The 24,472-nt window shown below is 38.6% G+C and overlaps 1 protein-coding gene and 2 long non-coding RNA genes across 3 annotated transcripts in view; 1 reads left to right on the top strand and 2 right to left on the bottom strand.

Annotated features, from left to right (window-relative positions):
* The window catches only part of LOC148731040 (uncharacterized), a 29,163-nt gene extending 17,809 nt beyond the window's left edge, over window positions 1-11,354 (top strand). Inside the window, exons 2-3 of the long non-coding RNA XR_016001221.1 lie at window positions 7,297-7,402; window positions 11,028-11,354. This is a non-coding gene — a long non-coding RNA (uncharacterized LOC148731040). The remainder of the gene's footprint in view (window positions 1-7,296; window positions 7,403-11,027) is intronic.
* A 2,584-nt stretch (window positions 11,355-13,938) lies between these two features.
* On the bottom strand, window positions 13,939-16,783 carry LOC148731039 (CD320 antigen-like). The gene is made up of 3 exons (XM_088761667.1): window positions 16,671-16,783; window positions 15,518-15,581; window positions 13,939-14,377 (listed from the first exon to the last, which is right to left on the bottom strand). Exons 2-3 carry the CDS (start codon window positions 15,573-15,575, stop codon window positions 14,256-14,258), a joined length of 180 nt encoding a protein of 59 aa, XP_088617793.1. The 5' UTR covers window positions 15,576-15,581; window positions 16,671-16,783; the 3' UTR covers window positions 13,939-14,255.
* Window positions 16,784-20,213: 3,430 nt separating this feature from the next.
* Window positions 20,214-24,142, bottom strand: LOC148731038 (uncharacterized). Its single transcript, XR_016001223.1, has 2 exons — window positions 22,088-24,142; window positions 20,214-21,644 (listed from the first exon to the last, which is right to left on the bottom strand). It is a non-coding gene; the product is annotated as an uncharacterized LOC148731038 (long non-coding RNA).
* Between the last annotated feature and the right edge of the window lie 330 nt (window positions 24,143-24,472).

Below are 24,472 nucleotides of genomic sequence, written 5' to 3'. Positions count from 1 at the left end.
ATGAGACCAAATAAGGAAAGATGACTCGACATTATACTATTTTTGATGTCATGAATATTCATGAGCTTAAGCTGTCTTCACAAAAGGGCTTAGTAAATCATGAAAAAAATGACAGGAAACTGTGAATAAGTCACGGATACATTGCGATTGAACAAGTTTTGAAGATAATCAATTTCCAATGGGTAACTCCCGGATTCAGTTGAAAGTACTTGATATTATTTTGAACTGCTGGGGTGACGTCGGGTGAACGGTCAGAATTCACATTTTAGCTATCGGTCAGTACAAAATACAGACTGCAAACCGGCTACGAAATGCAGACCAGGTACGAAATGCAGACTGCAGATTGGGTACAGAATGCAGACTGGAAATTTTGAAAACTGTTTTTTCCTCTGATACGTGGTACCAAATGTCATCTTACAACTTACCGAGTGTCACACAATCGCCTTTTAGCAATCACTTACATGTTAATTTGCACTATTTAAACAATAGAGTGTTTCTGTCGAGGAACTATCGGCTATAGTTGCCCCCCGGAAATTTGATGTTCCTAAAAAAATATTTGCCCGAAAAGTGAAGCTTCTAACTAACTTCGTGGCCCTCAAACCATTAATTTTTTTCTTAAAAAATGGCGACCTAAAATCATGAACTTTGGCAAAGAATGTTTTACAAAAGGCTCTAGAAGATCACATTTCAGACGTCTTTTTACGCAGACTCTCCGTAAAAGTTGAAAGTATAGTTCTGACAAGAACCCGATGAAAAGTTCTGCATGAGCCGCGCTGGTTTCGTGAACGCTAACATTGGACTGTTGATTAATGCAGCGAGTTTCGTCTTGGCTCTGATTTTGCTGCAGTGTTCCAAGAGAACGTGACGGAGCGGTGACTCTGAGCGGTGCAACAGCTTGGCTCGCTGTCACTGGAACCACAAAATTGCTGATTATGGCTGAGGACTGCACTTGTTGAATTGTCAGTCTTTCGCGGTACGAATCGATTGAGGCATAACTTTTGGGGCCAGTAACACTTCTTACTCTCTCGAATTCTCCAGGCCGGCTACTTTGAGAGGATGGTTACTGATGTCGCCCGAATACAGTGCGATGCGAAGTGAGTAGACAGACTAGCTTTCTTATTCATGCGGCCGAGTAAATCTTGCAAGGTGTTTTTCCCTAAAGGGACATTGCAGTACCGCACCGCGTCGCTTTCGTTAAATTCACCGGTGCTGTTGTTTCTTGGCCTTTGCCCTAAGGTGAGCAGCTGGGGTTTCGCTTCTGCAAATACGTTTTTATACATCTGACTGTACATCTTTCCGTATTGTCTGCTCTCTCATACATTATGGCTTGCGAATTATCTAAGTTGTCACGGAAGCCGCCAGAATGATTTTTTGTCGCTCGCTCTCGAAGGGCAATATATTCCAGGCCGATTGCGGTTTTTCTGAAAACAATTTCTTCCTTTACCATATTTCTCCGGTTTCTCGGCCACGCCTGCCAAAGTAGAGCATCAGATGGAACCAAGCAGTCTGAACTAAACTTTTAGAATTGTCGTTTCCTAACTGCTTCGTCGTAAACAACTGCTGCACATCTTCCCGCTCTAAGGCTTACTTGTGTTTTGTAGATGAGAACGCCCCCGTCTTCGCCAAACTTTTTAGGTGGTAATCTAAAGCCTCTTTAGATGGAACAAAAACTTTGTTGTGTATGATGGAAAATGCTTTCCTGTGTGAAGCTTGACTCAGGTACCGTTCAAGACCCGCTCGAATGGCTTTCATGGAGTTTCGCGAATAGTGTTGCCCACTAACTGTACGTGCCCCCACGTAAAATTTGCGAAGGACTTCAGCAAGTCTTTCTGCCGGAAACTCTTCAGTGCTTTCCGTTATTCCTTTCTCTCTAGACCAAGCTTAAAGGTAAAAACAATTTCATTGAATTTAACTTTTATCCGTTGTTGTAGTTTCTTGGTGAGTATCTTTTAATTCGTCAAATGCAGTGTAACGTTGAAAAAAATATGTCCTACTAAAAGTTTCCTTACCTTCAAAAATTCCAACCGCATACGAAGTCGCCTACTTGGTTTTTTGGGGTATTTCCTCAATGACAAGGATAATCACATCTTCGCTGACCTCGGCGGATCGAGTAGCCTTACTTGTTACAACGAAGCCTGCTTGTTTAGTACAGAAAATTTTTCACCGAGCAGATGACACGTAAAACCATCAGAAAAGTAAACAGTTGACCAGCCACGAAAACAACGCTTTGCTTTCCCCTATAAAAGTTCGCCGGTTACTCATTTTAAGGATATATAACGATTGAAATACTGACAGCTCGCAGGGTGAAGAATGAAAGCTTGAAATTGTATTTAAGAACGATTGTGGCCTGGACGCTTTGTTAAAAACAAAATATACCCGGGAACGGCGAGGAATATTCCACAATAATGCAAATGATGGCGAAAGATGATGACGGAAAAGCGATTTCAGTAAGCGTCCTTATTCATAGTTACACCTTTAGTCTTTCAAAGAGCTTTGACTCGGTTACACATGTGCTAACTGCAATGAGTATTTTAATTAAAATCGAAGTCCTTCGAAGAAAGACCGAGTTAAATTTTAACGTCACAGCATTTCTTCCGAAATGTGATAGAGGCAGCATTCCCGTATAATTTCGGAAGGTCGTTATTAATTGGTCTGCCGTCGACATATCGATTTGTTTACATCTGAGTGAGTGACACATTTGCATATTCTGCCCCACGACAAAAAAATCAAATCAGTAAACATGTATGTATGTATCAGTTATTTTGATTCTTTTTTCCCATAAGGAAATGACACAAAATTAGATCTAGATTGAGGTACTTACGGCCAGCTGATTGGTGCAGATAAAACATGAAAGAAAAGGAAAAGTCAATCAAATTTTTCTATTTAGATGATTACAATACCACTAAGACTGTATAAGCTTCAGCGGTGAAATTTAAATGCTGTTTATCATGATGGGTGACAAAAACTAGCATGTAAAAGAAAAATTTGTTCGTAAGCCCTGCCTTCAGCAATTTAGTTTCGCCTGCGTTGTGAACGGTTTGTTTGCTTTTTCCCGGTTAAATTGATGTAGTCAGTCAATGTTAATGCGTCAATGACTAATTCGATATTAGCTCTTTTTCAAATTAATATACCAACGCTTGAGGAACTCAGTGTACCCGAGAAAACTCGTAGTATTCTTTCACAGCATAACAGTTGTCTGCCTTCAGAATAATTTACATCGAGCAGTTTATCTTGCAAGATATAATTTGTTGTTTCCTGTCGCCAACTGAATGCATTTGCAATTGAGTTTGCCGGGCGCTAAGATACAAATGATCAGGTCATCTCGTACATGAAATCGCAGACATCTTATTCTGCTTGTTACAGTTCATATCATTTGTTTTCATGGTAACTTTCGCCATTAAAAAAATCTCTTTCATACCATTGAGGCTCTTCATTCAAATTAAGGATGAACGGATATGACAACATTCGACGGATAACCAGCCATTACTGTGAAACTACCTTCCCATATGATAACATTATGCGCCAAGGCTTCATTTCGCTATTAGGAGATTTTCTTGTAAATTGGGCTCTTGGTGTACAATTTTTTCTTTCTTTCTTTCTTTTGGAAAAAAAGTATTTGCAAGTCAGCATGATTATTATTATTATTTTTTGTAATACTTTCAGGGTGGAAAAAGCACAGCCCACAATATATATTAAAATATATACAAGAATTTAAAAACAAATTAACTACAGTACTTACTGCATTGTTCGTCTGATCCATCACTACAGCTCCTGTACCCATTGCAGCGGTAAGACGCATGGATACACTGCTGTTGATTTGCACAAGCAAACTGATCGCCTGCACAAGTTACTATGAGATGATGAAAAGAAACGCACGAATTGTGACAAATCGTTTACACTTCATGTACATTTAAAAAAAAAAAACAAGAATAGACAACGAATATTAAGGGCTACATCACGACTCATGCAAGCGCTGTCACAATTGAAAACTGCATGAATGGGCGGTTAGCAGCTTAATTTCAGGGATTGATCTTTTGTAACTGATATTGTGAAGTTTTTTTTTTTAGGATAATTTTTTAGGATAACAGCTTTCCCTGGAAAGCTGTTATTTTTGTGTTCTGTCGATTTCTGTATAATGCGAGTTCGAGTGAACTTTTTAATCAATGAATCAATCAATACTTTATTTACCCATGTAGCGTGAAGGAGTTCATAGAGCTCGTTCAAAATACGTACGTGCCTCTAAGATTAAGAGTCTAAAAAACCTAATACACACTGTCAAAACCTAATTGATTAGAAATTAAAATAACTATCAGTTATTTTATGCTTATTTGTATTTGATACTTTAGACTGACAGAATATAGCCGTCAGATTATGTTTTCGTCGAATGAGTAGGCCCTGAAATTTATTGAAACTCTCAGAAAAAGATCAGAAGGAACAGGGTCTACATTCTAAATTGCAAGGAAACAGTTGCCGCTGAACCTCGACTTCTTCAATTCTTTTGGTTTTTTTTGTCCTTTTTTTTAAAGTGCAACTAAACCCAAAAATTTTTTTCAGTTAACGAAATAAGCTTATTTTTTAAAGTATTTCTGTTCAAAAATTTTTTAATTTGCTCAAATCTTTAATTTTCTGTGCCCAGCCAAAATACGGAAAATCGGCCGCCATCTTGCCCCACGACCGAGTTTAAAGAGGAATGGCTCTAGCGGGTAATGTGACGTCAAATCGAGAACCGCGAAAGTCTGCATTTTACACATTTTCACTTGTTTGGGAAGGCTGTCGTCGATATTGTCCGAATTATGCCGACTAGGTGTGTTGTATGAGGAATGTATGAAGCGCGATACCCTCTTGCAAATTTCGCACGTTGCTACATTCTTCTACAACACACTTAGTCGGCATATTTTCGGACAATATCAACTACAAAGAATGTTAAGGGCTACATGACGACTCATGCACGCGCTGTCAGAATTGAAAACCCATGAATGGGCGGTTGGCAGCTTACTTTCAGAGATTGATATTTTGTGACTGACAGTGTGCAGTTACATTTCCTTGGAGATCACGTTTGATGACCAATTTAACTCGACGGAATGGTGTCCATTCATTCTTTTTTTTCTGTTTACCATAATGGTTTTATTGAATTCAGCGTTTAGGCTGTCCACCTAAGAACGAATAAGGCAAATTTCGGACCTTCGCCGATTTCCCTGATTTTTACTGTGAAAGTCGATACTTCTATCCCATGAACAAATATTGCGTTTGTTTTGAATCAGTCTAGTTTTTTCATTTTTACGAGATATTTTTCAAGGTGACCTCAAAGGCACCCAGTTTACCCCACCCCCCCGACCTCCATAATTTAGCTACAAAAGTCGAACCATGCTGAAGCCGTATTTTCAACTCTAAAAAGCTATTCTATATGTCTAAGATCAACCCTCTGCCACTACGTTAACGGTCAAATTATTACACTGTATATATTTTTCACTGAGTTACAAATTTTTCAAAATACTTACCTCGAGCACTGAAATCTGTTATGCGTGAGGTACATGTGGTTGAAAGGTATTTTCTCTTATGTGGGACCTGATCTAGAGTCAAATCTATTACAGCCCATAAGCACTTACACCTAATAAGTAAATTATGGAATAAAACTTTTGGGCACTCCTCATGGCGCACCGCACAGAGCTTTGCAAATTTCACAAATATTCGCCATTTTGATCGAAATCAAAGATAACGCGATCCGACCAACAAGTAAACTTGGGATCTGAAAACTTGTTACAAATCATAAAATAAAACTGAAGAGCGGATTTTTATATTGAAAAATACATATCATGCGACTTTTTTGCCGTTAAGTTGAGAACATTGGTGTTCTAAAGAGGAAAGACCTGTGTTTATAGTTAATAAATTATGAAAATTAGCATTATTTAAAATTGTGTCCATAAAAATTTTTTTCTATGATGTTCTTAAACACAAAGAGCGGTCTCTTTTAACTGAAGAGCATATTATTCCACACTTCTAAGGCAAGGTATTTTTTGAGTTTATGGCCATTTTCATTTCCCACGAAGCGCTGATTAAGTAAAACAGCAGTGTTTGTTTTGCACGCTTATCGCCAACTATTATCATCAACCATAGAGAAGTGGACATCGAAGATCTTTTCAGCAATATTTCCTTAACCTCTCTTCAGTAGCAAGAGATGCTTTTTTTTTTTTCGGCAAGACGCAACAGAGCTCGTTTTCCTAACAGCTTCTTTTATCCTACGCCGGATTATTTTTCCCTTCTTCGAAACTTTGTTTACTTCGCTGTAATTCGATTAAAATCCATTGGGATCTACACCAGTTGTCACGTAACATTTACTGACTTTACTGCGCATGCGTTCACGCTGTAATGTTTGTTTATCGGAAAGATGTCTGCCGGACTCTTAAATTGTTCTCTTTACGAAATATTACAGACTCCGTGTGGGTCTAATAGGGAAGAAACGAAGCACGTTTTGCTCTCCGACTGCTATGTAGATATATCCGCCCATTTAGTTAGCAGCTGCCACTTATCCAAATGGAGCGCTCTTACGGAAGCCGAGCTAATCATGGCAAGAACGAGAATACAACATTTGTCGAGAAGTCAACTCGCGGGTATGACAATCTGCCCGAGGCACCGACACTCACTCGGAAGATTGTGGAGGGGTCCAAGATCCCCACCGGGAAAACTACAAGTGTGTCGGGCAGCCACGTTGTAAACTTCCAAAATGGCCGACCAAGTTAAACTTATATTTGGCGTAATCGCTGCTGTTGGATCACCTGAGTACCATATGCCTTAACTTGCGGTTCGCTAGTTCTATTTTCCAGCCCCGCACTCCTACAAGTCTACCCTTACTATACACTACTCCTAAAAGTCTCTGTTATTGTTGCTCACATTTCAACTTTCCCGTAGCTCATACTAAACTGCCGAATAAATTTCTTCCTTTTTCTAAATATTTTTGGTTTTGGTTTTCTATTTGCTTTCTTTTTGTTTTTTGTTTTTTGTTTTTTGTTTTTGTTTTTGTTTTTGTTTTTGTTTTTGTTTCTGTTTTTGTTTTTGTTTTTGTTTTTTTTGTTTTTGTTTTTTTTGATACTGGCTTGCGTAGCTGGCAACTTAGTGAGCGGCAATATTCTGGAGCGGCGGATCGGGTGTGTAAATTTCTTCCCATTTCCCTCGCGGCGACGCACCTTACCGCTCAAGAATACTCTTCCTTTAAACACATACACAAGGACGTCAGCTGGTCAGGCCTGTAATATTATACATTACGATCGCGAGTTATTAATCGTTTGCACTAATCTATAGCTGTCTGCACCACTTGCCGGAAGAAGCATGCTGAGCGATTGTTGAGTTTAAGGTGGCGGGGTTCTGCCGAAGGTTCACAAGACCAACAGGGAGCAGTTTCTGAAAGGTTTGTTGGATCTATTTATTGTCCCTGAGACTCCGTACTTTTCTCACTGTGTATTTAGCTTGCGCATGCCGCGTCAACCATGTACACTAGGCAAGGAACTCGGAAAAATAATGTGTTAGTAGCTGTGGAATAAACTTAATATGAAAACAACACTGCTGGATAGAAGATGAAACCTTAGACGACTTAGAGAAAGGGGAAATGAAAAGGCAGTGGGACGCAGAAGTCAAAGAAAGGCTGAAGAAAGCAAAACGCTACTTGAAGACTGATTTTCGCGTTCATTGCAATTCAGAGGAGGCTGTATGTCCTGACCAGTGCCGTAAGTTCGCTTTTAGTGATGAAAAAGATCTCGACTTCCACGAAAATTGTTCCCACCAACACACAGAAAACTGTAAGTAGTGTCAAAATCTGCAAAATGTCCTTGATGAAGTCGAAGACAAAATTCGAGGACCGTCTTGGAGACCTTACAGCAGCGAGCAGCGAGATGATCTCCTCTATGACTTCAAGCTGGCAAAAACCTACATTTTGCAGTGGAAGGCTCACATTGTTCGCTCCATAAACCAGGAAGCAGCAAATCAAGATCAGGTGAAGATGATAAGCACCAGTCAAGACTGTGCATTAGTCATAATGGACTGGGCAATGAAATTTATCCAGCTTAGATTTCGTGAGAAGCAGTCTGATTGGTTCGGCAAGAGAGCAATGAGTTGGTACATCTCGACAGTGATCACAAGTGATCCAAACCACAAAGGAAAACTAGAATTGCAGTCCTAGGCCCATCTGTTTGACACATGTCAGCAGGATTGGTTCGCCGTGCGTTCCATCATAGAGAGTACACTAAAAGAAATTAAAACCAAGAAACCCCACATCACTCGAGTTTACCTAAGGTCCGATGAAGCTGGCTGTTATCATAATAATTCTCTCATTTCCGCAGCAAGAGACATCGGTCAGCGGGCAGGTATTGAAGTCTTTCGGTATGACTTTTCAGAACCACAGTATGACAAGGATTGTGTGATCGTATCCTGTGCCCGATGAAAACATGCAACCGACGTTTCTGCAACGAAGGACACGACATTCTAACAGCGGGAGACATGAGAAAGGCGCTCTCTGAGAGACCAGTGAAAGGTACATCCGCGTGCGTATGTGAAGTTGACGAGTCTAAGAGAACCTTAGAAGTGAACAAGATAGATGGTTTTAGCAAGCTACACAACATCCAGTTTGGGGAAAAAAAGTATACGTGCGTGGAGGTCGTACTGAATAGGGCGTGGCAAGGATATTCCTTACGACCAGCTAGTTTCAAATGACTAAGGGACACCGCTCGTGTTGTAAATAAGGAGTTCTTCCCTTTTCACAATGCACGTGTGTATGAATACACAGTTCCTGGAACAGAGGGTTCAAATGAAGACGATGATTTGGACGATTCAAAGATGGACATGTTTGAATGTTCGGAGCCTGGATGCGTGAAGAGTATCCAAACGTTTTCAGAGCTCGAGTTACATTTGAACGTAGGGGACCATTGCGTGAAGGATGAAAGGCTGTCAGAAACAGTATATGATAAACTCCGTAGAGATTGGGCAGAGAGGTTTACTACATCAGTCAGCATCACTGACGAACCACAGTGCGAAACTAGTACCCACCAGGTTGTACGTGACTCAATGCCTCCAGTAAACACTGTCAGTATGGGCTGGGCCCTACCCAAGCCACGAGCAGGATCATATCAAACTCACGGGGTACAAATAGTCTCTTACTGAACTTCGCGACCACGCCCACTTCATCGGCCCACTGAAATCGAGTGCGATTTTTGGATGTTATATCATCTTGTCGACTCTCTATATGAAAAGTTAACAATGTACCACCGAAATATTGAGCTATAATATCATGGCTTTCCATTTTGTGCATTTTCGTACTACAAAGTAAAGTTTTTCCCTCGTCATTTTCACCTTTTCCCGAGCGGGTCCGTCAAAATTAAGAAGGCGTTCGTGGTCAAAACAAGACTGAGCAAGGAGTCTTGAGCGATTTCTCTCTTACGTAAGCGCAAATTGAAAATGTACCGCCAAAATCAAAGAGAGGAACAAATTTCCATTGTTTTGACATGTAAATTGTCGAACAAGGAGCAGATTGAACCTCGTAAAATGGCTAGTCAAAACAGCCACACCTTCCTCCTTTTGCTCGTTTCCTGTTTTAGAAGCGCGAAAGCAGTGGGAGAAGAATCGGGTAGCTCGGAAAGCGCTTCAGGTATTAATTTACCATCGTTTACTTACGAGATAAACAAGTACGATTTGTAAAGTTATTTTCCGAAAGAGTCGGAATAAATAAATTTTTTTCAAGTTAGATTGCTGTTTTTACCCTAAACGTCGTCCAATAAATTTTTGTTTCAGCCTACTAATCTATACAATCTCGAAGGAAAATATTCAGATGGTTCACCGTCCTCGAAGGGTCTCCACTCATCGAAGCGTGTACTGTAGCCAATGTAGTGAATTTTCAGTCTCTTATTGGGTTTGTTAACCTCCGTGACTTCAACATCATACAATTTTGTATCTTTTCTCTGTGAAATGACCTTTTTAACAGGGGTGTATGCTGAGTATTCGTTGCAGAATCGCTTTGGTTCTCTTATCTATCTCTTTGGCCTGTCCGCCATTTTGAAAATTTGCTCAGGAGGACACCTGGGTTAGCGGCCGCGCCAGGCTTGAACCGACAAAAAACAAATGTCCATCGCAGTGGGGAAACAGTTTGATATGCACTAGATTCAGTTGCAAAGTTAAAAATATTTTAACAGCAAAGTTTGATCAAGGCGAACAATCAGGGCTAAAAGCTGACCCTCAGCAAGTTTCAAATGATATGCGAAAGGCAAGAGACGAGCAGAATAGTAGGTTGTTTGACCGAGACGAGTGGCTTACCAAGAGCCAAGTGTAGGGGTTTTTCTCTCGCCTTACAGTAAACAGAAAAAGGCAACGAACACCCTCAGAAATCGAGCAAAATCCGAAGGAACTGTCCCTAGAGGAAGAGGAAGCTGAACGACTACGGCTGATGGAACACATCCTTAATGAACTAAAGCCGCAGCACCCTCTGTCCTACGATGCCTTTAATCTGTGCGAGTGCGCAAAGGAGAATAAGCTTAGTCTTTTTAATGTAGCAATGCTCAAAGAGATCTCGTTTTTTGAAGTACTATGTAAATCAAGAGACAGGCAAAAAGACCTTATTGAGCAACTGATGTCATTTATACAGGAATGCCAATGCTTTAATTAAACTATATCAGAAGCTGCATAGCCCAGGAAAACAAATGATGGTGCCTGTGGAGTGAGTTTGTTTTAGAAAAATAGGCACAGCCTCAAAGTAACCTGATAAACAGTTGTACTCAGCGAATTAACGTAATCACTTCTGAGAAAATTCGCGAAAATCTCTCAAAATTTTCCGTTATTAAGTTGGTGGCGATGTTCTTAACTCGCAAAAATTAAACGAGAAAAAAGAAAGGAAAAAATACTACCCTGACCGTAGGAGATGTTAATAGCATTTACGCGTAAATATAGGTTTGTGATTTTCTTCATTTCGAGAAATTAATATATGAATTTTGCAGGATTTATTAAAATGCCAGTTTCAATCATTTGTATTATTTTTCAATTTCTCCCGGCAGGATTCTCCTACTCTCGATGGCTCAATCATATTGCATATCTTTGGGATTCGCGTTTGGTTCGACGACAAGACAAACCTCTGAAACTAGATGTTGCGTGACCAGGTGTAACTGACTCAGTCACGTTGAAAAAGTAAATTTGTAAATTTCACCTCTTCAACAAATACCGCTTTGAAATGATGAATATATGAATACAGTATATAGGAACTGCGGAATGATAAGAAGTTCATCGAAATTGTAGACGAAACTTTTAATTTGCGAAAATAAACCTGAAAAATTCATGCTTGAACGTGGTTCGAACCCTTGACTTTTGCAACACCGCCGGTTCAACGCTCTAACCATTAGGCTATCAAACCAACTGTGATGCCATTCTACACATGATGATGAACAACTTACTAACCACTTAAAAGGAAAACTTTAGCAAATAGCTGGAAGAAATGGTCAAATCTGGCAAATTGGCCACAATAATAAACATGAGTGAAATGAACAACTTTTTCAACAACAAATTCCGTTGGCACGTCGTTGATAACTGAAAGCAAAGGCTAGCGCTCTTGAACATTAATTAAGTTTCTCAAGTCCAAAAGGGATACAACAGTAACGTTTCCACTTATATAAACTATTCTTTGCATGGTCAAATATTGCTACGGAAACTATTTTAGACGCGTGTGTCGAAACGCATGCAGCTAATTTGCATATGACTACAGAGAAAGATTATTCTGAAACATTTCCTCCATGCCATGTAAAACGGACAAAACAATATTTTTGTTGATTTGATACTTCATTAAGGATTTTGTACTTTATCTTCAAGCAGTTTTAGGCCGTTAGGGCTTAGAAATGGGATTCATGCGCGGATCGTGTTATCTTTGGTTTCGATCAAAATAGCGAATATTTGTTAAATTTGCAAAGCTCTCTGCGGCGCGCCATGAAGAGTGCCCAAAAGTTCTATTCCATAATTTACTTATTAGGTGTAAGTGCTTATAGGCTGTAATAGATTTGACTCTAGACTAGGTCCCACATAAGAGAAAATAGCTTTCAACCACATTTACCCCACGCATCACAAATTTCAGTGCTCGAGGTAAGTATTTTGAAAATTTTGTAACTCAGTGAAAAATATATACAGTGTGATTATTTTACCGTTAACGTAATGGCAAAGGGTTGATCTTAGATATATAAAATAGAAAGCTCGTTAGAATTGAAAATACGGCTACAGCAGCGATCGACTTTAGTAGGTAAATTATGGAGGTCGGGGGGGAAACTGGGTGCCTTTGAAGTCACCTTGAAAAATATCTCATAAAAAGTGAAAAAACCAGACTGGTTCAAAATAAACGCAATATTTGTTCATGGGATAGAAGTCTCGACTTTTACAGTAAAAATCAGGGAAATCGGTGAAGGTCCAAAATTGGCCTTATCCGTTCTTAGGCGGACAGCCTCTTAATTTTGTTATCGTTGATGTAACGTTTCTGATGGTTTTCCTAAAAACCGATCGTACCCGATTTCTTTTTTCCGCAAGGCACTTGCGGTGGTTGGAGTACCTTTAATGCCGACGCGTTTGACCTCTTCTCAGACTTTGCTGTAGACAATCTCATGATAGCATAGCATTTCTGCATTTCTTACTTGTAAAAATTCATTACGTCTAGTCACTGACATTTCGCCTGTTCTTCAAGGATATATATTTTTTAATAAGGCTATCTTCCCCGAAAGCTGTTATCTTTGTGTTCTGTCGACTTCCCGATAATACGAGTTAGAGTGAGCTTTTATGCTTATTTGTATTTGATACTTTAGACTGGCGGAATACAACCGTTAGATTGTCAGTTTGTGCATTCGTCGAGTGAGAAAGCCCTGAAATTCATTGAAGCTCTCGGCAAACGAGCAGAGTGAAAAGGGTCAACATTCTGAATACTGTGAGGAGACAGTTGCTGCTGACCCTTGACCTTCCCATTTTTTTTTTCTTTTTTTCAAGGTCAGTCTGCTTTCTCATTTCCGTCAGTATGAATGCCTCAGCTATGGACATTTTTTTGGGAGAAAAGCAAAATTAAAAAGAAAAAGAATTGCGAAGGATTCAGAAAGGATAAAGAAGACACATAATGATGCTTTTCATAAGTTGTGGCTCTCTTGACATAAAAACACGGGAATTTTAAAATAAAAATTTATCCTCCTGTGCAGCCTCCCTCTCAAGCATTGGGAGACTGGCTGACTGGCTGACTTTGTTCTTGTTCCACCTTATTTTTTCTATTCCTTCTCTAAAAAAAAAATTTCAATTTCAGATTTCCTCTTTGTGGCTACATGCAAACCTATTGCAAACCAGAAGACAAATATGAAAGGCACATTCATAATACAACATTCGTTTAATGCTGCTTTTATTAGAAAATGTATGGAAACGATACACGAATAACATAAGCTGAAGATACCTACTATTAGCTGATAGGTGCAGGTAGAAAAAAAAGGAAAAGTTAATAAAATGATCATATAGTCTTATGACTACCATTAAACTCCATTAACTTTTGCGGTAAAATCGAAATTTAATTGGCCACGGGCGGCAACAATTTATGTGTAAAGAAGAATTTATCCGTGAGCTTCACATTCAGCAACTTCAGGTATCACTTGTGTTGTGACCGCTTTTGCGTTCGCTTTTTTTATTGTCAATTTTCATAGTCAATAAGGATAATGTCAGAAGGGGACTTCATTTTCTATGATAACTCTTTTTAAAGAGGCTGTATCCTCAAGAAACCTCATAGTATATTGGATATAAATCCAGCATTCTACCTTGCATGGTACAAACCACCGTTTCTGGGCTCCTATTAGATGCATTTTTTTTTTCGCCGAAACGGTGTCTCGCAAATAAAGTCATTTCTACCTCATTAAAACAGCTTATTTTATTCGCTGTTCAGGAGACTGTAGCGATCACAAGAATCGCTTTAAAAATTATTGAAAATCTTTATCCAGAGATGGACGAACGTGATAGAAGTAAAGAAATAACCAGTTCAACATCGTTAAAATGTACTGCATACAACTTACGTCAAAGCTTTATTTCGCTGCTTTGGAGCTGTTCTTATAAATGAAGTTAGTATTTTATATTTCTTTCTTCCCTTTTAAAAAAAAGGTAAAAGTAGCTGTAACACCATTTAAAGAGGGTTCATATACCTTCCAAGTCTCAATCTCAGAGTGGAAAATGCTCAACTCGCAAAATATGTACAAGACTGGACAGGAGTTGAAGTAACCCAATCAACTACACTACTCACTGCATTGTTGTTCATCTGAACCATCAGAACAGTCACGGTCGCCATCACAACGCCAGCTATCCCTTATACAATTTTCTTGATTTGCACAAGCAAACTGACCGGCTGTACAAGTTACTAGGAAATGATGAGAGGAATCAATCGAATCGTGAACAATCGTTGACACTTATGATAAATTTCTACAACTAATTAGACAATGAATAAGAAGGTCATTTTTGTTTCGTTTAACTAAGTTGATAATGTAAATAGGCCACCGTGAAGAGTTTCAAAGCTGACATGGTGCTGTTACTTTTTTTAGAGATTACGTTTGAAAGCCGATTAACTTTAGCCTGCGGAATAGGCGTTATGTTTTTTTTTTGTGCTTTCACTCGAGCGGAGGCAAGCGCGAGACGAGCGCGAAGTGAAAGTCACATGTCAGGGAAGGAGCGCAAAAATCATAACACCTGTACGACGCTATTGTTCAAGCTCTTCCGCCCCCAGATACCGCTCCAGTTACCAAACAATCACACGTTTAAAAGAGGTGGCACGAAGTGCTCTGTATACAAGCCACACGCGAGGCCAATCCCACACGCTCAGTAGATCTCATTAATGACATTGAGTGTGTGCTATTGTTTACAGTTGTTGTTTAAGGTCAACAGTGTTTTTATCCCCAACTTCTTTCCATTTGTGATTTTCAATACCTAATCGATGCATCCCTTTGCCTATAGCTCAGATGGCTCGTTCGGAATCAAACGAAGGGTTTCGTTAATGGCTTTGTCCATACGACAGCATGATACAACCACCGCACCATGATATCACGAGACCAGTTGAGTAGTTCTGTTCATATATGAACAGAGGAACAGCTTGGACAATAGTGTGGGTAGAGGCGCTATTTTTTTTGCGCTCCTCCCCTCCGAGCGCATTAGTCACCACTGCCCTTTTACCTGAGATGTAAAGTCTCTTTTTTTTTTTTCCGCTTTTTTTCCCATATAATGTACGCATTGCATGGTTATTTGATTGCGACCTGTTGTCACAGATAGTGAGTGAATCATTTCTGTCAAAATTTATAGACATTGCAATGAGAGGTTTATAAGTCTTTGTAAAATAAGTTGAGTCCTCCAAGATCTCCTTCAGATCCAGAAAAGCCTGTTCAGAAAAGGTTCGGAATTTTGTTTTTTCAATCTTCTCTATTGGGTTAAATTTTTATATGCAAATATTCCGTTTACTTATCAAGGTATTAGTGGTAGCTAAACATAACATAATAATACAGTAACATACTTGCAGATGTGAAGGGAACAGCCACCAGCGTGAGCAGTAGAGCAGCCTGTGGTTTCATGACAATCTACGCAGAAAGTCAAAAGGTTATTTAATTATTTATTAATCATGTTTTTATTCGGGGGGGAGGGAGGAGAATAAACATTACAATAACCTGCTGAGGGTTGTGAGCCGATGAATAAGGGGGAAAAAAGAAGTTGTTAGGTCTTACCCACTGTTTAAAGGATTTGTATAGATAAATAAAACCATTTTACAGGAAGTAATTAAATTGGAGAGAAAAACCTTGTCTTTCTAAACTAATGTTTTCACAAATGTCATCTTTTGACTGTCTTCCACTTTTTTCCCGACATTGTACAAAAGCTACGAACTCTGTTAGTCCGCTCCCCGCACTGTTTTTCTTGCACGGGATAGAAACGGGCAATCTTGAGCGAGCAAGATGGGTCCATGTTGCCTGTAAGGGTAGCCAATCAGAGCACAGGATCGCTTCTTCCTGCCTGCGGGCGCTACCAGCTAAAACCTGAACAGCAGTAATACACCACGCGGGATGTTGGAAGAATACCAAAAAGTTTGGTGTAACACGAGGTGCAGCCAAATGGTTTACAAACTTTTCATTCCTATGATTTTTTTGCTCTCTTTTCCTTTTTTTTTAGTTTTGTTTCTCTTCCTTTTTAATGAACTGTTTAAAGATGAAATGCATCAGTTGTTTCCTTTTTTTTTCAAGAGGAGAAACAAGTGAGCGTTCGAAAATAATTCAACAACAGTCGACCACTTTATAATAAAACATAAAGACGCAAAGTACTCTAAAAAAGATATTGACCCAAACATGCTTAATATACATAGAAATGTTATTCACACAACATTAATATTATGCTTGTCAAAGCTGTTTCGTGGTCACAATTAGAATCAGTACTTGTATGATACTAGAGAGCGCTTAAAAACCTTAAAAACAAGCAGCTTAAAATATTTATTTAACAACGAAAGAAAGGAGCTAAACGAAGGGCAAAACTTGCTCAGAATCAAAATAAACAAGTGATGATTGGCGACGATTAACTCTACGGGGCACCTCATCAGCAGGTTAAGAGCCGAATTATAAAACTAGTAACAATGTTCTCAATGCTTCAAACGGAACCAAAATAAATAAATAAATAAAGACTACCTTTATCAAGGATGTTTCTCTGAGAATGAATAGATCTTCACTGAACAATGTCGAAAGTCGCTGAATATAAATATTCGTTCCGTGATGACATAAGCCGACAAAAAGGAAGACTGTGCTGTTTACTTTGCATAAGGATGTACTTCAGAATCCAATAATTATTTATGTCGATGACCTAACTTCGAATCGAGCCAATAAGAGGACAAGAACATTGGACGGTTGCAACCATCTGGAGGACTAAATTAACTTCTGAATAAACAGTTTTATGGAACTAGAATTTTATTACCACTTTGTTCTATAATAATATTTAATCCAGCACTTTGGAAAACTTACAGCTACTCACATCGACAGTTTCTGAGAAATCTTATGGCTAGAAGAGAGCTTGTGACAGCGCCCTTACGCATGAAAAGTTGAAGGCGTTTCAAATAAGAAATTACCTTAGACGCTAAATATTTCTGAATATTTCTCGTGAAAATAGATAATTACGCGCACGGTTAGGACTGTTCTATTAGGGTAGAAAAGGCGAGAATGATAGTAATAGTTGCGGTAATGACGATGATGATAAATGTGATAAAACATTGACAAACATTCTAACAAAATAAATAATAATAACCTATAGATGGATAGACATCATGTTTTAATTTTTTTAAAGACCACGGCTGATCGACATTCAAAATACTGTTATCTCTGTTGATCAATTTAAGTATATACACCAACTGTTTGTTTCTGTTTCAGAATTGCAAAGTGTCTCCAATTATTTGTTTTATAATTATAACTATCATTGTTATTATTTTCCTTCCTTATTTTTCGTTTTGTGTATTTTTTTTAAAGCAAAATGCTTACTTGGTTATTTTTTTCTCATTATTTTTATCATTTTTCAAGACGAAAATCGCGTGAATGTTCAAATATTTAACAAGTTCCACAGGCGTGCGTTGGATATGAGATGATAGATAGCCAACGAGGCGCGTGGCGCCGAGTTGGCTATAATCATCTCATATCCAACAAGCGCGAGTGGATTAATTGTTTCATTAAAAACGTTAAATTAAATTATTGAATTTTCTTAAATTCTTAGTTCTCTTTTAATTTTAAGCTGACACGTATACTTACCATATTTGTAGATTATGGTATATTGGCTGATATACCATAATGGCTAAGCTGATAAAAAGTCTTGAATTGCATTATCCAATGATCTAGTTTTTAATAAAAGCTGTTAGTTGACTAACTCTAAGGAAAGATGATGGGCAAACAAGAGTGGGGTGGGGGAAGGTACACTCTTTAGCTCCCAAGGTCTGATTGTTACCTCTCCCCTCTAAGTGCTACATATTTCTTTGGAAAGTAAATACAATAATTCGATGTTCGATTGACATAACAACTTCGAATTTCTACCTGATAAGTCGGAGTATTCTCATTACCTATTTGCTGGATAATGTATACACATTGTAGGGATAACTTGCATAGTAATTACTTCTGGGAGTTTAAGTTAACCAATCTCTCTTCCCCTCGGTTACAATTTTTAAATGGAATAAATACATGAAAAACAACAACAACAACAATAACATTTCGTGGCTGGTATTATGCGGCGTTTCGTCTTCACAAAGACTCTTCAAATAATTTCGGGAATTTTCAGACAAAATCGTTGAGCGTCGCGCTTGGAGTCTCGTTTGCAAACATCTGTTGATACCTTGAATTTTGTAAAAATGACTGTACTCTTATGAAATAAAGACCAAATGACAGAAATAAAGAGCAAAATAGAGAAAGGTTCTGTTCATCTTTACGCAGATATGTTTGTAATGTTCAGTTGCTACCAATCTCGTGCGGTCAGTACTGCGTGTTGCAATTACATTGGCAAAGGCACAACCAATTTGTTGTTTTGGTATGTATGTCATGTTCTGGTTATGTCCCTAGTATAGATGTATACAAACCTTCAAATGGAAAAATTATTGAAGTTTTCAAATTAAACGTTGAACCAAAAGACGCAGTGACTTTTATACCTTGGCTACTCATCATTAGATATTACTATCCAACTGATATGAGTGGAAAAGAAATACTAATAACGCGTGCTTTCACAAATATCCTGCGATATTTGGACAATTGGCTAGTTGTGTGTGTAATAGGACTATATGCAGACCAATCCGGGGATAATCAGTTAAAAAAAGGAGTTCAGGAAAGCCGGAATTGGACTCGGCTAATAGCCTCGTCCAGTTTTTCTGTCAGGGGAATGTGTTGAAAATTGTATGGCACGTAGTTCTGTTACTCACCGATTATATCGTCAGTCTGTTGTAATTGGGCATTGCTCAGTCATGCTTAAACCCTTCAATGTTTTAACACTGTCCCATTAAAGATTAATTTGAATAAATTGATCAACGATTATCTATAGGTGTATAAATTCTCAGGTAGCTTAAATGTTTTCGAACACGATGGCTGATCTGCAATCAGTATATTATTATTTCTGTTGATCCAAAATTATACTTATTACATCATAATTCTTTAACCTAAGCCAATCAAGTGAGAGACCCATGACGCTTCCAGTCATCTGGTGACAAATGAATTAAAGTCTCGTAAAGTCGTTACACAGTTTCAATCAACACCTCTCAAGAAATTTTTCCATTTCCAACAGCTCTCAATTTCGTTTGCTTTCTTTTTATAGTTTTGTTTGTTGTTTTTGTTTCTCATTTTAAATTTGTCTCGTTTAATTTTTTTTTCCAGTGTGTATTAATTCTTCTTTCATATTGTATTCTTTTATTTTTAGGCAGTTATCAGTAATTGGCAAGCGTTTAGTTGCGATCAAGCGGTCAAGAAAAATGGAAGTTTTACGCCCACTACGCTAATTAACCAAAGTACATAATAATGTCACTCCACCGACAGGCGCCGAGACAAAAACATGCTCAGCATGGTCTTTTAAACACAACGAATATATGAAATTCATGTATCTGAACTGCGGTTATAGAAACGTATTTGTGAACGATCGTCGTAGTAAAGAACACTATCTAAGCAATAGTGAAAAACAGACCTGAAAAAATTCAGGCCTGTACGGGATTCGAACGACCGACCTCTGCGATATTAGTGCAGCACTCTACCTAAGCCAACTGGGAGCAAGTCATCAAATTAGTCCGACATAAACCCGTAACATGATAAATCAAACACAACAAATGCATGAAATTCATATATCTGAACTGCGGTTATAGAAACGTATTTGTGCACGATCATAGCAGTACGTAAAGAGCACCTTTTAAGCAATTGTGAAGATCAGACCTGAAAAAATTCAGGCCTGTACGGGATTCGAACCACTGACCTCTGCGATACTTCTGCAGCGCTCTACCAATTGACCTAACAAGCAACTGGGAGCATGTCATCAAACAAGTCCGACATAAAAATTTCTCCAATTCACGATCTTTCGATGGCTCTAAGGAAATATATCAGGAAATGTTTCAGCAACAAAGTAAAATGTTGAAAGTCTGGTGGATCAACGAAAATAAACGAAATACTGAACTGAAAGTGTTTTAGGTAACCAGGCAACCTCTACGCTCCAGGGTCACAAACTTTATAAATTAGATAGATAGATCGTTTATTAAATATTACTTTTGCAGTCGTAAAACTGAATTGCGTGTTTTACAGATAACATTGGTTAACACATAGAGCTAAATACAATTATATAAATGTAAAAGCCTAATATGATAAATCTAGAATATGTGATTATCTAAAGTTAAATTAGACTTTCTTTGAAGCTTTAGGAACTATTATGCGCACCCTGGGACATAGCATAAAAGAAAGAGCGTCGAAAACGTTCCGTGTAAGAACATGCAAAATTATATATCTCTTGACGCCTTAAATTATGACTAGATTTTTTCCTTGATGGCAGAAGATGGCACAACTTATGCTCGGGATTATTAGCGATGGATTCGGACAAATGATGACAGAGTTCTATGCGTCTATCATACAAAGTTTGCAGGCCTAGACTGTCAAGGCATTCCCAATATGACATTTCAGGTGAAATTATGGAAAGCACACGTTTCTGAATTCTTTCCATATCCTCATTAAGATAGGCCGGGAGTGCATGATGGAACACTGGAGCGCAGTATTCTAGTATAGGTCTAATTGTTGTACAATAAAAGTTCATAATGTCAGTAAGGGGAACACGGGTCCTTTTCAAGAGGACAATAAAATACAGGCGCGTATTTGCTTTCTTAATGCATGCAGTCTGCAATGTGATTGTTCGTTTCAAGTCACTGGATATCGTAACACCTAATATCTTCGCGGGGTCGGTGACAGGAAGCTCGTGACCATCTACCTCGAGAGGGGAGAAGTTATGAGGGTTAATTATCTGCTAAAAGAAGGCAAACTTGGAGCGGATCCATCGAAAATATCGAAATAATCAGGAACACTAACAAGAAGCTAGCCCATTGTAATGCTAAAACGGATGACTGAAACAAATATTACATTGACAAATTCGACTGCAAACTATGGTTTTTTTACACGTGCAAATGCTCTGCACCTTAAACATAGTAAGGCAACGATACTCTGAAAGTTGATTTCAAAGGTGAGTTAACTAACCAAAGGCAAATAAAACGTCTAAGAAAATCATCTTGATCTTGTTCGTTGTGGAAGGCTGCTATCTGCTAAGAGTCGGACCCTAAATAATGCTGCAAGTCGCCTCACCCGTGAGATCCTTGTTTAAGCCACAAAGGTTTTTGGGATCGCCACGTAGCTAACATCGCATAAAATTCCTGGAAGATAATATACGGCGAAGGGTTGTTTTAATGTCCGAGAAAACTGTTTTGGAGAGAAATCACTTTTTCGCCACAGAGGAATGCAGATGGATTTTGTCGATGTTGATGCGTACTCAGCTGCTGCACTGTTCATGATCGCCGAATGGATCATGGCAGAAAGTGTGTAGGGCCAACACAATAGAAACCATCTCGACTTTCCCGTAAACCAATCTGGGATCTCTTCGATTTCAAGGTTTCATTTGTCGGAGATCTAGGAAGGTCGGGAAACAGTAAAATTACCGATCGTCTACGATTTTCTTGACTTACGAAAACCAGGCATTACAACTAAAAAACCGAGAGTTATTAGGTTATTTAGTAAGCAGCGAGATCAGTAAAGTTACTGTATGCCGAGGTCAGAGATACGACCTCAAAGCTCCAGTGCGACATTTCATAAACTGCCTAACGAAAGCTAAACATTTGAAAAACAAAAGACACGGATGTGGCCATTTTAATGAAATTAACGAACAGAGACTGTATGGAAACCGACGGTTGACTGATACGAATGAAACAAATCTCGGCATGGATTCGATTGCAAACTATCTTTCATTTGTTTTCAAGCGGTGTAAACCAGTGTTTGAATTCTGAAAATTGGACGCTTTTACGGCACAAAACAGCAATACACTGAAAATTGATTGTAAATGCAAATTAACTCACCTAAGACAAATAAATTGATAAAGAAAATCATCTTGATCCTGTTTGATGTTCAAAGGAACTCCGCTCAGACTGTTTTGTAATGCAATAACACTTTCAGTCTACTTTCTCGTCAATTAGTTGACCAGACGAAATCATGATTACCCTCTTCCGCACTCTACAACACAGAGAGAGACAGAGGAGACGGCGAGTCTGCTTCGGCATCTTTTACCAGGAAACGAATAACTTATGAGAGGTCAAGGAAAGCTTCCCGGGCGGGAGGGAGTGTAAAAAATATCCAACTAACTATTAATAGAACAGATGAATTCGAACCCCGCAAGGTTGTCTTGAAGGGGGGGAGGGGGGGGGGGTTATAGCAATGTAAACTTAGCTCTTCCTTGTGGAAAAGAACTTATTAAGGAAAACAACCACAGCAACTGTAAGTCTGTTCAAAATTGCTGACTTTTGTTCCTTTTTTTGCCTAGTTGGGGTATCTCGAAGAAATCTCATTTGTTTCAAGCTCAACTCTACGGACTATTCATGCAGAGGAGAGAATTCAAAACGACTAAAATGCTACCCACAGAATCCTCAATGGTTTTTTAAGTTTTACGGCCCGTTATGACTGACGGGGAAGTTTGGGATTAAGGAGCATGGTCGAGCAGGATTTTGAAAAACGTTCGGCAAAAAAATCCAAGAGTTCAACAGTCTTTAATTCAAAAATTGTTTTAAGAATGACTTATTTTAAATAAAATGACCTCTTGAACTGCTCTTAGTGGGAAAGACAATTCAATATGATACCTGGACACTAGATTTGATAAAGGGAACGAGAAATGTTTCTATCGTCATCAAAGTGATGGCTCTTTTAACACAAAATCCGTGACTTTCAAAAGTAGTTCTATTATGGGACTTGTCAGGGGAAACTTGGTGGAGAGTTTCTTCTTTACCACTGGCTTTCTGATGTAATATCTGCAACATTTATGAGACAACAAAAAATATTGATGGCAATGATTCAACAGAAATTTAAAGGTTCACCTGTTTAATTTGCCCTGTCATTTCTTCTGCCCCTCATCATTTACTGTACGACAGTAGTTCATCATTTATACTTGTTGGCGTTACAGAACAAATCTACTTGAACTAATTTTTTGTTTTGTTCTGTTTTTTTTTATTTATTTATCTTTTTATTTCTAGTTTAAATTTTCATCTACTCTTTTTAAGGTTGTTTTTTTCAACCAATGACAATTAAGTAAGTTTTGATTACTCCCACTCCGATGGGTCCCCTCTGATAAACCCTTCAATAATTCCACTCCCCTCGTCTGCAAACCTTTGAAATTAATGAACCTTCCAGGATATCTTGAAACGCTTACGATAAGCTATCAAATATTACAACTGCAAGAACAATTGCGGGAAAAATGGCATAAAAGAATCGCACGCCATTCATTCTCAATACTACAAAAAAGCCTAGTCAACAGTAATGGCCAAACAAAACTTGCTAGATCAGAAATTAAACACGAAGGCGCGCTATATAAGGAAGTCTTCCCTTGGAAGACCTAGGCTCATTTGTCACTCACCATTGACGTGTCCGGGTCGAATTGAAATGCTGGTAGACGAACAAAAAGAGCTAATGAGATATCTATTGTTTACTTCCACCAGCATGGTGGCATGAAGTAATGTGCGAACCACCTACTTCGATCTCAAATTTACCGCCACAAATAAAGACAGTTTCCATTGGAGAAAGGAAATACAAATCTCAAAAATTCTTCTGTTGTGATGAAGAGATAAAACAATTTTGAGGAATGCGCCCGCTGTTCACTGCTTTGGAGTACCTGTAGCTCAAGCTGACTTGACTCTAAGAGTTCTACATCACACGACGGTTGATTGACAAATGGTCCAGTGGAACCTAAGGCTCCATTTATAGCGCGCCCTCGTGTTTAAAAGCAAAATCAACTGCACTATTGACTACGAACAGTCCCAGCTTTTTCGGCGAAGTCCGTGGCGCGATTGTCTAAAAAAAAAAACATCCACTCGGGTCTCCATTCATTTTTTTTCCCCTAGTGCCACGTACTTCACCGAAAATGGCGGACTGCTTAAACGTTCCATGATCCTCAGCACGAAACATTTCTGAAAAATGAACGAAAAATATTAACATTTGATTGCGATACACTTTTGTTGTCGTCAGACACAGATTGACCACATGATTAAAGTTTGAATTGATAAGCGCTACATGTCAATCACCGCCGTAAAGAAGGAAAACTGGTTTTTTGCACGGTCCGAATAGAGCGGATGGGAGTTTAGGAAAGATGCCTTTCGCCATCTTGAAACGAATTGCAATTACTTAAACTTTAAAATCTCAGTGTTTCTATAATGCTTGGAATAAGCAATCTTCTCTGAATGTTTGTTTCTATTTTGCCT

This window comes from Stylophora pistillata, chromosome 5 (assembly GCF_964205215.1).
Source record: "Stylophora pistillata chromosome 5, jaStyPist1.2, whole genome shotgun sequence".
In the NCBI taxonomy this organism is placed as follows: domain Eukaryota; kingdom Metazoa; phylum Cnidaria; class Anthozoa; order Scleractinia; family Pocilloporidae; genus Stylophora; species Stylophora pistillata.
The sequence above is the reverse complement of the archived record's forward strand: the minus strand, read 5'-3'. Positions and strand labels throughout refer to the sequence as shown.

Bases quoted from the DNA above. Each gene is read 5' to 3' on its own strand.
- LOC148731039 (XM_088761667.1), bottom strand. From the start codon at position 15,575: ATGAAACCACAGGCTGCTCTACTGCTCACGCTGGTGGCTGTTCCCTTC. The intron at 14,378-15,517 runs GTATGTTACTGT...ATCATTTCCTAG, and splicing joins TGTTCCCTTCACATCTGCAA to TAACTTGTACAGCCGGTCAG.